This window comes from Peromyscus leucopus, chromosome 2 (genome assembly GCF_004664715.2).
Source record: "Peromyscus leucopus breed LL Stock chromosome 2, UCI_PerLeu_2.1, whole genome shotgun sequence".
NCBI classification, from domain to species: domain Eukaryota; kingdom Metazoa; phylum Chordata; class Mammalia; order Rodentia; family Cricetidae; genus Peromyscus; species Peromyscus leucopus.
This window is the reverse complement of record NC_051064.1, coordinates 19,343,119-19,360,905: the sequence shown is the minus strand read 5'-3', so window position 1 is coordinate 19,360,905 and position 17,787 is coordinate 19,343,119. Positions and strand designations below refer to the sequence as shown.

The window sequence follows — 17,787 nt, the reverse complement described above, 5'->3', positions numbered from 1 at the left end:
TTAAAACATTGTTTTTAAAGACTAGGTCTTCAGAAATATATATTTTTTTTTATGAAATACAGATTTAAAATTTCTCCTTTGCTGGTTGAGAATCATGGCTAAACCTATATTCCTAGTAGTACTCAGGAGGATAAGATGGAGAGTCACTGAGCTTCGAGGTCACATGACTACATTTTGCGCTCTAGGCCAGCCTAGTATATAGTGAAACCCTGTCTCAAAACTTGATTCTACAATAAACTGCACAAGAAACAATGGGCAAATCTGTTTCATGACATTGGACAGATCGTCACTAAGGGATATTATGCTAAATGGTACTGACATCCACAGTGATTTACAGACAGAAGACATTCAAGTATTACCCTAAAAAAAAACCTTGTATCTCATTAACAATAAACTATTAGATATTCACCAACAGCAAGCAGCAGGTAAATGAAATGATTAGAATTCAGGAATTCCAAGGGGGAAAAAAAAGGATTAAGCCCCACCAAACACTCTACAAACAACACTTTATTAAACAAGTTAATTGACATAGATCCTTCTTTGCCTCAAAATAACACTCCATGCCTATAACTGCCCATTTTAATAGACTCAAGCAGATCAACCCAGTGTACCTTCCCAGTTATCTCTGAACTCTATCCCAAGTTCTTAACACATATCCAACATGTTATGTGAACTTAAAGATGTGTAAACTTAAAGGTTAAAACTGCATTTTTCAAAAAAGGCTCATGTTTTAACATCAGGTTTCCAAATGCTCCTTAGCCATTAACTAGAACTTGCTTCTAGACTACGGGGCTTATTCCTCTCAAACAGGATTCCAGATCGCTTGCACCCAGTTGCCAATGAGCAAGAGCACAGCTTGGAATTAAGCACTGATCCTGTGATCCAATCAAATATTGGCTAAGTCAATTACGCATTTATATATAAATGTAGTTTACTAACTTGCTCATTCCAGATATCCTGGAAAGCAACAGGAATGCTCTCCAGGTTATCATTCTGAAGACACAGAAGATGCTCAAAACAGTTAAGAATCCAAAATGGGCATCAAATCACCCTTCTTAAAGCTTAACGTGTAGAAGAACAATAAGTGAGTAAAAAATAAATGAAGACAGAAAGGAAAGGATCCAACCAGATGTATATTTTACCTTTAAATGCGTATTAATTTATCTACATAGCCAGGTTGCCTCCCAGAGTCAGTGCTTATCTGGAGCACACTAAGCCTCAGAAACCCAATGCTTATCACTGGAAAAGCAAGAATATAATTTGAAAGGAGGTATTTGTAGCATCTCTAATTATGGGTGTCCACAACCAAGGTCTTAACTGATTACCAGATACTAGTGATTTCAGATGGGAAAGGCTTTTGTAACCACCTCACCTGCCTCAGAAAGAACCAGGGCCCAGAAAGCAGCTTAAGCACCTACCAGCACACAGCGTAGAAGAGCGCCAAGACCCAAGAAAAACTTACATGGTAACTTACATGGCGGTGGGGATAAGCCATTTCGATTTAAAGTGCCCCCCATTAACACAAAGTTCATCTCCTCAGCTGAACACTGAAAGACTTCAACGTATCTGTCCTTCATGGTTTTTTTATGATACTTCTGTGCAGCCAGGAACGCTCTGTCTGCAGACTTCATCTGGATAAAGGCATCTCCTGACGGGCGTCCCTGAGTGTGTGGGGAAGAGGAGAAACAAAAGGAGACTGTCTCCTTCAACAAGGAAATAAATGGTCGCCTACAAAGCATGCAAGGTGACAATCACCCATAGTACAAGACATGTTTAGCCACTAAATCTGGGTGACAGTGTGATCTGCTGAAATCTGGTTTGGATTTCATTCCCTAATCACCAGAATGGCCCACAAAATCTTGAAGAAAAAGTTCTGAGAGATCATGGCTGAAAGCGATCCCTTTTGGTTCCTATTAAGTTAGTATCAAATTTACAGGACTTTAAAAGGTCTCGTTGTGACTGTAGTTTCAAAATATAGGATTATAAATTGGATTTTTTTCCTCTCCTGAAAAATCCGATTAAATATCATTTGATGAGAAAAGCTAGTAGTAATATATCCTCCTACAGGAAACTAAATAAGCCTGTGTTGTCCTCAGGCTCTGTTGGTTCCTCTCTGACCTGCTCCATCCTTTTAGCTTGTCGCTCACCCCTGGAAGACTAGGCTGGAATGCATCTTGAAGGCAAGTAACAGGGAGTTGCAAGGTATGACGTTAAGCATCTAGATGCTATCCGCCATGCTGAGAAGCTATTCTCTCCCACATGCTCCCACTCTCTCCCAACTGCTCACAGAAGTATTCAGAGGCAGTTTTTGTTAGCTAAACTTCCCCTCTGGAAAAACCAAGCCTCTCAGTTTGTGTTACATACAAGTAGAACACCTTGGTAATATTTTTACATGAACAACATTGGAGAGGAAAAAAAGAACCAGTTTATAGGACTATTTTTAAAGTTAGTTCTCCAAGTCTCCTAGGGAACATTTATAATATTACACCATTTTACAAATGATTACCATGCAAGTTACCATAATAGTCACCATACCATGGAAATTAGCAACAAACCAGTCCATGATGGAAACCTAACATTTTCCAGGCAGATAAGAGCTTGGTCATCATCAAAGGAGCATTTTCTCACGGGTCATGGAGGTCAAAGGAGAGACAAACCTGTCTACTGTTGTTAATCAAAGGGTAATGGGCCCGGGGTTATTAGAAAACAGTGACTTGGAAGGACTACCTCCCTAGTGCTGCTGAGGAGTGAGGAGTTCTGTTTCAAAGGGTTCCTAACAGTGAAGCGTGCTCCCAGTGGTGAGATGAAGAAGGTGTGTGGCTCACACAGACTCCAGTGGGAGAGGAACACGTGGTGTAGACTGTGCGTGGGCTCAGGAGCTTGGACTACCTGTGCCCGAGAAGTAGGGAGATAGTTATAAAAGTGAACAAACTCCAGGTGGCAAGAAGTGGGAAACCAGCGGTCAGAAAACATTAGTATTTCCACTGCAGGTCTGTACTCAATCCATTAATAATCTGAGAAAATGACTGTTTTCCAAAATTAAATTCTTTGCTTTTAACAGAGTTCCTGAGTTTTAAACTAGTGCTACGTCGCCTGTGAGTATTTGGAATGTTCTCCTGCTTAAGACAGCACAAAATACCTAGGGAGATTAATTCTGTTGTTTCACCAAACCTGAAGTAGCACCAAGCAAGGAAGTAAATACATCCGGGCATATGGAAAGAATTCAGCCAGCCTTTTATAGAAAAGCTTTGCCATTGTTCTCTGATGCAGCTAAGACTAATATTCATACACTGCTACGGAGTGTAACTCTCCAGGTCCTCACTCAGCTGAATGTAAATGGATGTCTAACACGTATCTGAAAAGAATCTGAGGTCAGTCATTTGTAACGTCTGAGGATCTGAAGTACTTCAGAACGTGGGTACGTAAGCGCTTTGCTTACGTTTGGTCTGTGACCACTCTCACATCAAAACAGAAGAGTTGCAAGTTCAGTAGCTACAACAGGAAAACGCTGTATACACTCATAATATACTGCTGATAATGAACAGATTTCTGTACTGAAGGAAACAGAGCTGAATTTCACTATCACACTAATAGCAGGCTAGTTTTTGGAGTATATCCTAAAGATTTCTTATACTTACAGCCAAATCTTTTCTTAAAGGCAATGTAAAACTTTGGACTATTTATTGTACTCTTCCTAGAAGGGGGACCTTGACCACCAGAAAGAATGGGCAAACACGTCTTCCAATAATCAACTTCCTTACCTGGTGATTCAATACCATGTGAACCCCATGCGTACGAATATCTGTGGAAAACTCCCCCAGAAAGTCCAGAATGTCCTCTACTGTGGCAGCATAGGGAAGACCTCGCAGACGTATACAGTCTCTTACGTTTGTGGGGGGCACAAATTGCTGAGGTAGTACTGGGATGATGGGAGGGGTGGGAAGTGGAATCAGAGGCATTGAGGAGAATCGGTTCAGCACCTACATACAAGACAAACACAAGCGACTTCAGTCTTGCTGCTCCTGTGTCCTACAGAGCACCGCCAGTGTCCCCAGGAATGCTGGTAAAAATGCAGGTTCCAGTGGGAGCTGTGGAGTCCACGTGAGCGTGGAGGGGACCACGGGTCAAATCCTCAGGGGGTGGGGATGTGCTGGGGCATACTCATGGCTCCACTCACAACTATCACAAAACATCACTGGTCCTCGGGATCCTTGGGGGTATGTAAGTGCGAAGAAGTCTGAGAAGCCCTGACGAAGGAAGGCCTCATGCATTTCTTCTGGGAAAGTGTGATGTCCACTTCTATCAAATACATGGTAGTACAGGCCTGCAATCCCAGCCCTCGGGATGCAGATACAAGAGGGCTGTCCTTTAATTTAAGGCTGGTCTGCTCTATATAGTGAGTTTTAGGTCAACCAGGGCTACATAATGAGACCCCGTCTTTACAATAAAAGCACACACTCCATATAATACAATGTACTTACTAGGCAGTGTCTATCTGGGCTAACATATTTAAAAATCTAGGCAGACTGCTAGATGTGGACTTTTGTGGTCATTTTATTCTTCAACTTCATTTCACTAAGTACATTTCACATAGTGTTCCCTTAGCATTGTCTTCACAGTCCAAGTCTAAACTCAAAAATGGCCTCAGGTACCACCATGCCAGTTTTTTAATATTTTTTTTTTATTAATTTCTTTCTTGTGTCTATGTAATTTCTATTTAGGAACTTAATATATGGATGCATACTACAACTTAATAAAATAAAAAGTTACGTGACACTGACCTGCTGAACTTCCGCTGCAGTACTCCTGAAGAGCTCGATGTATCTTTTCCCCAGCAAGTCCTTATGCTTCCTCAGGGCATTCTGAGCATACTCCTCACAAGCAAAGAGCACAAAAGCATCTCCCGTCGGTCTGCCATCTGGATAGGTGACGAAGAGGATGCCTTCCTTTCCTCCAGTGATGGGGCAATGCTGTCCGAAGAACGCTACCACCTCCTCCGCGGTGGCTGTGAAAGGCAGGCCCCGCATGCGGACAATGACTTGATTTTCCTTGGAGAGGAACTGGGCTACCTCATTGGACGTCCCTATGAGTATTAGAAAATGAGTATTAGAAAACACAAGGAGGAGGAGTTAAGATAGCTATCTAACAAAATTTGATAAATGATAAAACTCCCAACAGCATGCACATGATGCATGGAATCAAACCCGGCACCTTACCCTATCAGGCATGCGCTCTACCACTGAGCCACATCCAAGGCCCTTCTGGCAATCTTCTGAATCTATAGTGAAGATCCACGCCATCGCTGGATTCTTTTTTTTTGTTTCTGTTTTTGTTTTTGTTTTTCAAGACAGGGTTTCTCTGTGTAGCTTTGGTGCCTGTCCTGGATCTCACTCTGTAGCCCAGGCTGGCCTCGAACTCACAGAGATCCGCCTGGCTCTGCCTCACGAGAGCTGGGATTAAAGGCGTGTGCCACCACTGCCTGGCTTGCCACTGGATTCTTAACTATAACATCCTAGGACTCAGAATTCCCTTCCTGTGACTTTAAAACTCTTCCCAAAGACTTTTCTAAAGTGCTCCTCTTAACTTAGGAAGCTGGCCAGACAAATGGGAGTGTCCACCCAGTCTTCTCACAGACAGCCAGGAAAAAGATGACGGTACTTACAGACGCATAGGTCCTCGGTGGGGATCAAGCTCAGTGCCAGAGCTTTTGCCTAATGCATTCAATGTTCAACAAAAGGCACAAGTCCTAGATCCAGAAACCTAGGTCTCCTCTAAGCTATGCTGTCTACTAGAACAGATTTTATTCAAGCTTAACATCTATGTCTTAGTTTCCACATCTGCTAAATGAACAACTTCATAAACTATGAGAATGAATTAGGTTAATAAAGCACATTGTGTCTATAATTTCATTACCTTTAATTAAGAAAATTTTATAGAGAATAACGAAAACACATGTGCACAGTTCCAATGTTTACCATAGCATCTGTATGCCCCTGCATGGGGCAAGCACCGACAGGCACATCTGCAGACTCCCACCAACACCACTCTCTTCAACAGACAATGCTTATCACTCCATGCCCAGACAATGAAATCCAGGGAACTCGCTGTCCCATCTGCAATGTGTTTACCCTCAGAGTCCAGGGCACAGGAAGAACCTGGCCACTCCAAACACATCAGCTGCTCCCAGTCAATGTCAAATACTGCTGTGGAACTTCAGAAACTGAGTAAAAAGTAAAGCCTTCCACTCTGAAGTCTTAGGATTTAGCCAAAGAAAGTAGAAAATAAAAGGAACTAGAAAGTTGGAAGAAAAGAATACTTCTGTAGAAAACAAGTTTGACAGCTGAAAAGATTCACCAGTGCTCTATTATGTGAGATTCTGCATTTTATGAAAGTCAGCCTAGCATAATCTGACAGCTGGTCAAAAGTCTATTAAAAAGGCTTCAGTTCTCAGATTCAGCTCTCCTAATTTCAGAGACCCATCCTAAGATCAGTACACCCAAACATCTGAAACTTCACAACATACTTAAGATGAAAAGTCAGCTCCAGGAGTTCGGTAGGGATGTGTAAACACCCGGTATAGAAGCCAGCAGTGGAACAGCGGGACGCACCTTTAGTCCCAGCACATGGCGGCAGAGGCAGGGGGATCTCTGCGTTTGAGGCCAGCCTGGTCTACAGAGCGAACTCCAGGGCAGCCAGGGCTACACAGAGAAACCCTGTCTCGAAAAACCAAAAACCAAAACCAAACAAACAAACAAAACCATTGTATGTACAATACTGCTTACAATTAACATTAATGAAATTGAACATGTGCTGTTTAGAATGTATTAAAAGAAACAAAGTTTTTAACCCACATGAACCAAACAACAGAAGCTTACAAAGTAGACATCTAAAAATTACCTTAAAAGAAAAAAAAAATCAGCCAGGCAATGCGGCTCATGCTTCTAATACGGACACTGCAAGGCTTAGGGAGGAAGAGTGCCTGGAGATTGAAGGTAGCTTGATCTACATAACAAGTTCCAGGACAGCCTGGGCTATGAACTCAAACCATCTGAAAAATCAAAAAGAGCTGGACTGATGGCTCAGGTGTTAAAGAACACTGTCTGCCCTTCCGGAGGACCTGGGTTCAGGTACCAGCACCCAGGGGGTGGCTTTCTGTAACTCCAGTTCCAGGGGCTCCAACACTGTCTGGCCTCCTCAGGCACCAAGTACAAGCATGTGCACACACATGCAGGAAAAACACTCATACACACAAAATAAAAATTCAAATCTTAAAAAAAAGTCAGTATTTTGTGCATCTTAGATTTGTTTGTTTGTTTGTTTTTTGAGACAGGGTTTCTCTGTGTAGGTTTGGAGCCTGTCCTGGATCTGGCTCTGTAGACCAGGCTGGCCTGGAAATCACAGAGGTCCTCCTGGCTCTGCCTCCCAAGTGCTGGGATTGAAGGCATGCGCCACCACTGCCCAGCTGCAACTTAGGTTTTAAAGTTACAACTTACTCAAAAACTAGAGACGCTACTTTGGGATTAATATCAACAAAATATGCTGTGAATATTCTAATAAGAAAAATTTGAAACCTAAAACAGATTTAAAAATCTCTTTATTCCTCTAGTCTTATTTCTGTGAATACCATGTCTGAAAACACTAGACTGGACCTGATGACCTCACAGCCCACAAAAAGGTGGAAAGAGATAAAGAACCAAATCCATAAAATTATCCCCCCAAATACAAGAAACTACCATGGTCCTGAGCACTGGGAAATTCAACAATTTAGAGAAAATCTAGAAATAGATTTGTAATAGCCTCAGGTATGGCAGGTGACTGTTTCCAACAGTTCGGACACATTTTTCTCAAGAACTACTCTTTTTCTTTATATGTAACTGAATATGACCTTTCACCTTTATATGGTCTCATTCTTAATGGCTACTTAACCAGAGTAGATTGGCTCAGGCCTTAGGGCAGATGTTACAGTACATTAAATTCACCAGCAGTATTGGAAGTTTCTTCTCCCTATTTATAAACCAAGCCCCAGGTTTTACTAGGAAAGAACCATTTATAGTCACAGGAATCTACTCTTAGTGTGTGCACAAAACTTCAGGTTATCAATGGAACACAGACTACGCAAGAGCAACTTACCTCCAGCAATTTTAAGAAAATCTTCACCTGTCGCTTTGTAAACCTAAGAAAATAGAGATGTTAAGAATCACTTCTAAACCAGTCATCCTATGCTAACAGTCAAGCGGAGAGGTCAAGGTGTCGGGCTGTGACTCATACCTCAATGTACCGGGTCCCCATGTGATGTTTGTGCCTCTGCAGCGCTAGGTCTCTGTGCTCCTCACTCACAAACCTAACCAGTGCTTCTCCGTTCCTCCGCCCCTGAGCATTCAGACAAAGTGCTGCGCCTCCCCTTTGAAAGAAACAGAGCAGATGGCAGGTAGGGAAAACAGCGAGGAGAAAGGACAGAAAAACCTGTACTCCTTCGGAGTGGAGCAAAACAAAGAAAACCAACTTGGCGATATTGAGTCCTTTGAAGAACCGGGCGATGTCTTGATCCGAAGACTGCCAGGGCAAACCTCGAGCCCTCACCACTGTGTTGTCGTCAATGAGTTCCATCTTGCTGCTGTGAAGGAAAACAACTTCATGTCGCCTCGTCAACACAAGGCAAGCTGCGTGGCGACAGCCGAGGCCTGAGCTTCATCTGGAGATCAGACTGACTTGCAACCCCGACTTCCTCTGTACCCTCAAAACTTGTCTGGAGACAGCGCAAAGAATTTGTTATCGCACTAGAGAAAGATGGCTGTGCACGTCCCGTCAGCTAGCTCATCCAGGAATCCATCTACCAGCTGAGAAGCTGCTTGCTTGCCATACATTCAGAAGCATCTCAGATCTATTTACAGGAAGCAATTTCTCTCAGCACTCTTATGGCCTGACCTAGAATGAAGGTTTCTTTGTCTCGGTTTTGTTGCTGTTTGGAGACAGCACTTCAATCAATCACCCTGGCTGACCTTGCACTTGAGAACTTCCTATCTCAGCCTTCCAAGTACTAACTAAGATTCCTACCTTGAGCCACCATACTGCGGTCAATCCGGGGTGGGGCTTCAGTTGTTTTTCACATGTATCGAGCTCACAACACAGGTAGGAGTTAAATCCAGCTTGGCAGCAAGGATCAGAATAAAGCTACAATTAACCCACACAGGGCATGTGGTCAGAGGACTATTTAAGTGTCTCCCTCAGTAAGCTGGAGGGCCAGGCAGCACAGGTGTTTATGGAAACACTTGGGAGTCTCCACACCTTAGTGAGTCACTTGCAAATCACCCATTATTTTGATACCTTTTGATGGTCTGTCTTTCTCCTGTTCCTATTTTCAGTAATCCTAGGACATTTTCCTACTGAGTCACTTTCTCTAAACGAAATCAGCACTAAAGTCTCTCCACTGACAAAGCTGTCAAAGTTTCTATTCATCACCAGGTGCCAGACAATCTCAGGACAGTGACTGACTGCCATAACCAAGACAACTTTGATCACAGAGATACCACGCCAGGCTCCTCCCTCGATGTCCACTGAGATAAAGCAGATACTGATAGTATATATATCTGTAACTTACCCCATGAATATTAAGATCCATTTAAAGATCCTAAAATGGACCTTTAGAGATCCATTTGTTATTTATGTGTATGTATGTGTGCCTACGGGAATTTATGTGCAACACATGCCCTTGGAACTCGAGTTACAGGCAGTTATGAACTGCCTGGTGTGGACGTTTGGAACCAAACCTGGGGTCCTCCACAAGAGCAGTAAGATCTCTAACCATCATCATTCCATTCCAGTTCCTCCAGAACTTTCCCATCCTATGACTTTTCTTTAGAAAGGGCAGACAGATAGGAAAACTAAAGTAAGAATCACAAACAGAGCATATACTTAAGCCAATTAAAGTAAGTCAAGACGCCAACACTTGACTAAATTTTTCTTTTTCTTTTTTTTTTTTTTTTGGTTGTTGTTTTTGAAATGGGATGTAGTCTGGGCTGTCCTGGACCTCACTATGTAGACCAGGCCAGCCTCAAACTCAGAAATCCACCTGCCTCTGCCTCTTGAGTGCTGGGATTAAAGGTGTGCATCACAACCACTCAGCACAAAATTTTAACCTCAACCTACAAGCTTGCTTTAAGTAATAGATGACTTAACAGCAAGAATTGGTAACTGGCAGGTTTAATAAAATTAGGAAAATCTACAAAGAGACTTAAATGTCATCAGCAAGAACAAATCAAAGGTTCAAATGAATAGCAAGTACTCAACCACTCACCATGTGCCACTTTCAAATTTGTAGTTTACTCTCTCTGGATCTGAAAATCTGTGATCTAAAAATGAGAATATACAGTCATCATTCTGGCTACTAGACAGCAGAGATGTGCAAAACAATCAAAAGTAAGATTAAAGGGATCAAATCCCAGCACTACATAATCACTACAGTGATACTCACTGTAAGGCTCTGAGATCATTGCTAAAATTATGTTCCCCATGTCTTCCACCTGAGAGGCTCCATATCGGGAGACAGAGTCATTCTTCTCAAAGTTGAGACCTGTGCGGCTAAGTTAAGGAAACACTGAGAGGTAAAGGCAGGAGTTAAACTTAAAGGGAAGTTCTTTAGAAAGCTTAGCATGGCTGAGCAGCCAGGACTGCACCCAAAGTCCTGGTATCCCCCCTCTCTGCCTTCTTGCAGCAAGTGTCCAATTAACCCTGGCCCGGGGCATTACCAGTAAGAAGTCTGGCTTACTTAGGAAACAGCAAATACATAAAAACTGTGCATTTAATGTCAAGTGATAAAACAGCCAAGTTAATTAGAATCTTTTATCATTATACATACAAGGCAATGACCAGGTAACCTAAAGATATGGTTGTCAGCCCAGAACAGGAGGTATAACTTTTGCAATTCACACTTGAGAATACCAGTGACATCATTTCCATGCTTTTACTCAGAACTTCCCTTCTAGAATACTTTTAAGAGCCCTCTGGGAGATCATATCTTAATGGTAACACGTAAAATGCAAGTTCTTTCACAGCAAATCTGAGAAATAATTCACACACCTGGGACGAGCAATGTCACGTGTGTTTTGACATGGTGACCTCACTGTGCTGCCCAGGCTGGTCAGGACTCCAGGGCTCAAGCAAACCTCCGGCTGCAGCCTCAGCGTTGAGCGTGGTTACTCGCTATGGCCACCCCCAATGCTCCCTGGCTGTGTCAGCACTTTCTGGGTAAACCAGGGGTTGTCTTCCACATTTTTTGTTACTGATAAATCACAATTTTTTTTTTAAATATTGAAGTATTTTTAAAATTTCTATTACATTTTAATTACTTGTGTTGTGGTCCTTTGCTCTAAAAACTGGCATTCAGTGTGTGGTAGTGCTTATGCACTAGCCACGTGTGAGGACAGCTGTGAGGAGATTTTCCCCTTTTACCATGTGGTTCCCAGGGATTGAACTCGGGTCTTACCTGCTGAGCCATCTCACTGGTCCAGAATACATTTTTAAAGATCTATTTACTTAATGTACACTGGTGTTTTGCCTATATATACTCTGTGTGAGGGAGTCCGTTCCCCTGGAACTGGAGTTACAGACAGTTGTGAGCTGCCATGTGGGTGCTGGGAACTGAACCCAGGTCCTCTGTAACAGCAGCCATTGCTCTTAACAAGTGAGTCATCTCTCCAGCCCCAGACTACATTTCTAAAAGGAATCAAAGTCAATACCGTGAGAATGCACCTGTTCCCTAGAATGAAGGGACGCATCTGCGTTGTGAGGAGTAGAATGTTTCTTATTCCATACTGTTCCCTATCTGATATTTTTAAAAGCTTAAAAAGCATTTTTTAAAAAGAAGAGGAAAAAGATACGATCCCTTACGGACTACTTAGGGAAAAGTAGATTATAAAATTCAACAACTCAGAGGCTAGTCAGTCAACCACAAGCACTTTTTCCATCTCTTTAAAGTCATTCCTGCCCCTCAGCTTCCCCCCGACCCCTCAGCCTCCCCCCACCCCTCAGCTTCCCTCCCCACCCCTCAGCCTCCCCCCACCCCCCATCCCTCACCGTCTCCTTTTCTCGGTAGGGACAGTTACCAGGCCATGACTGAACCCCCTAAAGTCCAGCTTATCTGTAAGCTGTGATGGCCTCAGCCTCTGGGTTTTGTGTGAAGATGAGATAAAAAGGTGCAAAGCAGACATTTAATAACAGCATGCTCCCCTCCTTCAGACACCCCAATGCCTACTCTCAACCATGATGACCACCTACAGCCCTAGGACTGAAAAAAACCTGAAAATTCTCACAGGACGACCGTCGGTCTCAATGGTAGACAGTTTCACCGCCACCTTTGCACTGTCTGGTGAGAAGACACCTCATGTGGGAAGGACTAGAGTCGGTTGCAGGAGATGTTCAGGCGGATGACGTCAGTCTGCTCTAAAGGCTATCATCTGCAGGAGCTACCCCTGCGCATTTATGAATCCAAAAGATGAGAATGCTAGGAAGGACAGGAGAGTCAGGAAAGATGACCGGGATCTTTAAAGAATCAAGGAATGGAAGCCAGCCCCTCGGTATAAGTCTGGTGTCTCAGGCTCAGCACACACTTCACCACGAGTTGGCTATACAGTTCTTTGTTGGAAGGGCAGGGGTGGGCATGGGAGTGGGGGGTTCTGTACACTGTGTGCCTGGCAGCATCTTGTCCTCTACCCTCCAGTTATGATATCTAAACACACACACACACACAGGCTATTCTATTCAATTTTTTTTTTTTTCAAGACAGGGTTTCTCTGTGTAGCCCTGGCTGTCCTGGAACTCGCTCTGTAGACCAGGCTGTCCTCGAACTCACAGAGATCCTCCTGCCTCTGCCTCCTGAGGGCTGAGATTAAAAAAAAGTATACGCCATCACTGTCTGGTCCTCTACTCAGTTTTTTTTAATCATTATCATCTTTCTCTTTTATAATTGCACAAATGAGTTCCATGAAACGCCCATCTCTCATCTTCTTCATCGGTTTAACACATAGGAACTGGAACCCAGCACGAGGCCTTCCTTAGCCGCTCCAGGCCACAGCCAGCAACTCTGTCAGCTACTGTCCTCCGAGAAAACTGTTCTTCCATGGTTTTACTCATTTCCCGAGTGTGGACCTCACCTGGATCTCGTTCACTCGTCCTTACGTTCACTCTGGAGCGACATGGTTGCTATGTCAGGGAAGTGATGAAGCGATAGTTGTTTCTACAGAGAGCTCACAGCTACAGTTTGCTGTAGTCTGGAGTCCGGGGAGCTGAAGATAAGGGAGCCGAATTCCTTCCAAGGTCTGCTGCGGACTACAGATGCTGGCACCCCAGGTACTTCTGGACAGAGCTGTGGGCTGTCAACAGGCTGGGGGTAGGCCATCAAGGACCTTCACCACACACCCACTTTCACCATGTACACAGAGGCCTCCTGACAAGACATGGATTCACATTTTTTTGTGTCGCATACAGGACTGACATTTCCTTTTTGTTTTATTTTGTTTGTTTGAGATAAGTCTCACTGTGTGGTTCTGGCAGGTCTGGAAGGTGCCAGTAGACCATACTAGCCTTGAACTCTCGACACCTCTGCTTCCTGATTGCTGGGATTAAAAAGGCATGAGCCACCGTGTCCAACTAGGTTTGACATTTTCTAATCTTACTTCTAGTGATTTTAGTCTTCCTTTTCATATTATGATTAAGCAAATCAAATATATACCTATAAATAATTATATAGAAGCTAGGTGTTGAGACCAGCCTGGTCTAAACAGCAAGTTCCAGAACAGCTAGGACTACATAGAGACCCTGTCTTGAAAAAAAAAAATCTCTAGATACATGACATATCAAATCATAATAAAACAATTTAAAGGATCCCCACCAAAATATACATACCCACATGATATGCACATGCGTGTATATATTTACACCGGTAGAAATAAAGGCATTAAAACACCATTTGTGCCATCGTCCCCTTCCGTCACTTTCACAACATTCCGTCACCACAAAATGAAGGACTAGGATTTAGAGAGGCTCCCCAACTCTGTTTCTCCACAGTAGGTAACAGGACTCGACTATAATACAGCCACACTTTGCTGTACACACGTCCCTGCTCTAGGCTAAAAAGTTTGTTTCATTTGTTTACTTTTTGAGAAAAATAATTAAATTTATAGGAATAAGTCGAGGAGAGAGATCAAAAGTAAAAATGCAAAGTCTCCTTTCTGTGTTGAAATAGATTTGTAGCTAAAGAATCACTTTACTAAATTCTCATTTTTAATTAAGACTATGTCAGGCTGTAGAGATGACTCAGTGGTAAAGAACACATACTGCTCTTCATGAGGACCTGAGTTCAAATCCCAGCACCCACGTCAGGTGGCTTCCAACTGCCTGTTGTTACAACTCCTCACATCTCTGACCTCTGTAGGCACTTGAGTTCATGTGCACATACCTCCCATACACATAATTAAAATAATAAAATCTTTAAAAAAAAATGTCACTGGCCTTTGGCTTATTATATGTTTCTATATAATATATCCCACCATATTTTCCTTGTGCCACCAGAGACCAGCAGCCATAAAACTTTTACAAGTCACTGGACCTGCTACATACCCAAATCACCTCTTTACACATGTGTGGGCACACATACACACCGCTTAAATCTGCTCAATCCGCTTCATTACCAGAATCAAAACACAAATAATAAAGGCGAGGTCTTTCTGTCTTGTACATGCCAGGAAATGTACTGCTGGTGAGTTACATACCTGGCCCTAGGCGGGTTTATTTATTTATTTTTTGATGATTGGTTTTTCTTTTTTATGTGCATCGGTGATTTGCTTACATGTGTGTCTGTATGAGGGTGTCAGCTCCCCTGGAACTGGAGTTACAGATGATTGTGAGCTGCCATGTGGGTGCTGGGAATTGAATCTGGGTCGTCTGGAAGAGCAGCCAGGGCTTTTAACCGATGAACCATCTCTCTAGCTTTGGAATTGTTTAATGTTTTAGCAACAATACTTTCTTCCATCAAAGCCTATTATACTTTGAATTATTGCTTCACATCTGATCTCGAGAGAAGGGGAGATGAGCCTGTGCCTCCTGATTTCCTGCAGAACTCGTCACATCAGTTACTCACGGGCCCTCGGGCAGCCACCACAGCACAGACAGGCTCAGCCAGCTTTACAGCCAGAAATGCCAGGAGGGGATAAAGAGTCCAGCCCAGGACAGTGGGAACAAACCCTACCTCTCAAGCTGATGAACATGGTTCATCCACAGAAGGTGAGGCTGTCCCAGCAGCAGGAGCCTTCCTTTATCACCTTTGGTGAAATGGACCAAGCCTCTAGCCCATCAAGCCATCTATAACTAAACTCACAATGTCTTTCCTGACTGCCAGGAAACGACACACTTTCAGTGCATTTACTTTCCACATGTAAACAACAACTTTCTCAGACTACTTCTTTAGTTTATATCTAAGACAATCACACATAAAACAGCATACGTTTCAAATCTCAGAATCACAATCCAATAGAAATTCTGTATCAAAGCCCTGGGGAGACTCATCAGAAGACAGTCTCCTTACCTCCTTATTGTATTTATAGCACGACACAAATACTATGTTGCCAGACCTATTACAACACCTGTGGTGCACGCAGAGGAAAACAAACAGTGCACACAGCAGGGCTGCACCAAGAACCAACATTTCCAGTGTAGGAAGGAGGTGAAGGACAAAGTAATAAGTGCTGTGTAGACTTTTAAAAAACAGAATGCAGGGCTGGAGAGACCGCTCAGAGGTTAAGAGTGAGAGCCCGGGCTGCTCTTCCAGGGAGCAGATTTTGATTCCCGGCTCCCACATTGAGGCTCAACCCGCCTCCAGCTCCCAACCCCCACACAAAATGGATGCTACATAACAAGTTGGAGCATTTGGGGGGCACAGAGAGGAGGATCATAAGGATCCTCCACTATATGGCAAGTTGGAGGGCAGCTGGGACTACGAGAGACTCTCTCACACACAACTAAAAGGACACTTGCTAAGGCAATGCTGGCCCACGCCTTTAATCCCAGTACCGGGAGGCAGAGGCAGGAGGATCTCTGAGTTTGAAGCCAGCCTGGTCTACAGGTCGAGTTCCAGGACAGCCAGGACTACAGAGAAACCCTGTTTCGAAAAAGGAAAAACAAACAAACAAGCAAGCAAAAAGGATACCACAGCAAACTACAAGTGGGAACCACAACAGTAGACTTTCTTACACCAGAAATACGCTGGGAAAAGAATTTAAAGTCTTGGTTTAACTCCAATTACTCTTTTCTTTCCTTTTTTCTATATAATTTATTCATTTTTATTTACTTATTTTTATTTATTTGTTTTCCTTGCAAGTATGTATGTGTGAGGCTGTCAGATCTTGGAGTTACAGACAGTTGTTAGCTGCCCTGTGGGTGCTGGGAATTGAACCCCAGTCCTCCAGAAGAGCAGTTGGTGCTCATAACCACTGAGCCATCTCTCCAGCCCCAATTACTCTTTTCAAGGGGTGGGGAGATCCCTACCTAACAAATCCGACTTCCTGCAGGTATTAGTTAATGAAGGACCAAGTAATGGAATTTCAAACAAATCTGATGAGTCAGATACACCACAGAAGCGGTAAGATGTCGGTAGGCACTAGCCACAGAAACCAATGTGGCAGCTCATGTCTGTAATCTTAGCTGCTTGGAAGGCTAAGAGGGCAGGCTCATGAGTCTGAAGCTACCTAGCACCACAGTGGAACAGCAACTCAAAAGCCACACAAAAACAACAAGAAGACAAAAGAAAGAAAACGGGCCTACATGAGTTGGAGGCTACGAACTGTGGCCCAGGGCTTTGCTTGCCTGCCACACAAGACCCTGGGTTTAGTTCCCAGCACTGCAACAACTAGAACACAAATGAAAGATTTTTTTTTTTTGTTTCGTCTTGCTTTGTTTTAGCTAGAATCTCATTCTGTAGCCCAGGTCATCCCAGAACAAACTATCCAGACCAGGCTGGCCACAGATCTTCAGTGGTCCACTGAAACAAAGGTATTTCTATGGAGTAAGCAAATTAGGGAGAGACTCTGTGAAAACAAAAACCAGGCCTTCTTTTTGTTTGGGGGGGGGGGGTTCAAGACAGGGTTATTCTGTGTTAAGCTTTGGAGCCTGTCCTGGATCTTGCTCTGTAGCCCAGGCTGGCCTCGAACTCACAGAGATCCACCTGCCTCTGCCTCTGCCTCCCGAGTGCTGGGACTAAAGGTGTGCAGCGCCACTGCCCTTCTTTCTTTTAAATTTTCCTTCATTCCTGAATGCACTTTGGTTGGATCAAATCCACCCTCACATTCACCCCTCTTAACTCTGTGTCCCCAAGTCCCCTTCCCAACTTTATGTTCTCTGTTTCTCTCACAGTACACCTATGTACTCTCCATCTCCTATGTGTGTGTCTATGTATGTGTGTATGTATGTATGTATGGATGGGTGGATGGATGGATGTGTATACACACACACACACACAAAAAAAAAAAAAAACCTATGGGTCCAATTAATGCTGCTAAGGGCCTTCTAAAACAACATTTTTCTGAGAATTCTCAGACTAAGTTTTTTGTTTTGTTTGTTTGTTTTTTGAGACAAGGTTTCATCTCCATTTGACTATGTAGCCGAGGATGACCCTGAACTCCTGACTTCCTTGCCTCCACTTCTCTTGTGCTTGAATTACTGATGTGCATCCCTACATAAACATCTGGCATATATAGGACTGGCGACAGAACTTTAGGCATCAAACCCAGGGTTTCCTAG

The 17,787-nt window shown here is 43.4% G+C and overlaps 1 protein-coding gene across 6 annotated transcripts in view; it reads right to left on the bottom strand.

The window, feature by feature from the left end:
* Positions 1–17,787, bottom strand: part of Esrp1 (epithelial splicing regulatory protein 1) — a 55,687-nt gene that overhangs the window by 24,631 nt on the left and 13,269 nt on the right. For 4 of the 6 annotated variants that reach the window (XM_028871634.2, XM_037202397.1, XM_037202398.1 and 1 more), the window contains exons 5-12: positions 10,472–10,570; positions 10,295–10,349; positions 8,504–8,614; positions 8,269–8,401; positions 8,131–8,173; positions 4,782–5,083; positions 3,762–3,980; positions 1,463–1,661 (exon numbers count right to left, since the gene is read on the bottom strand). In XM_028871634.2, the coding sequence (XP_028727467.1) occupies positions 1,463–1,661; positions 3,762–3,980; positions 4,782–5,083; positions 8,131–8,173; positions 8,269–8,401; positions 8,504–8,614; positions 10,295–10,349; positions 10,472–10,570 (1,161 nt within the window). The remainder of the gene's footprint in view (positions 1–1,462; positions 1,662–3,761; positions 3,981–4,781; positions 5,084–8,130; positions 8,174–8,268; positions 8,402–8,503; positions 8,615–10,294; positions 10,350–10,471; positions 10,571–17,787) is intronic. The other 2 variants (XM_028871635.2, XM_028871637.2) reach the window with 2 other exon arrangements.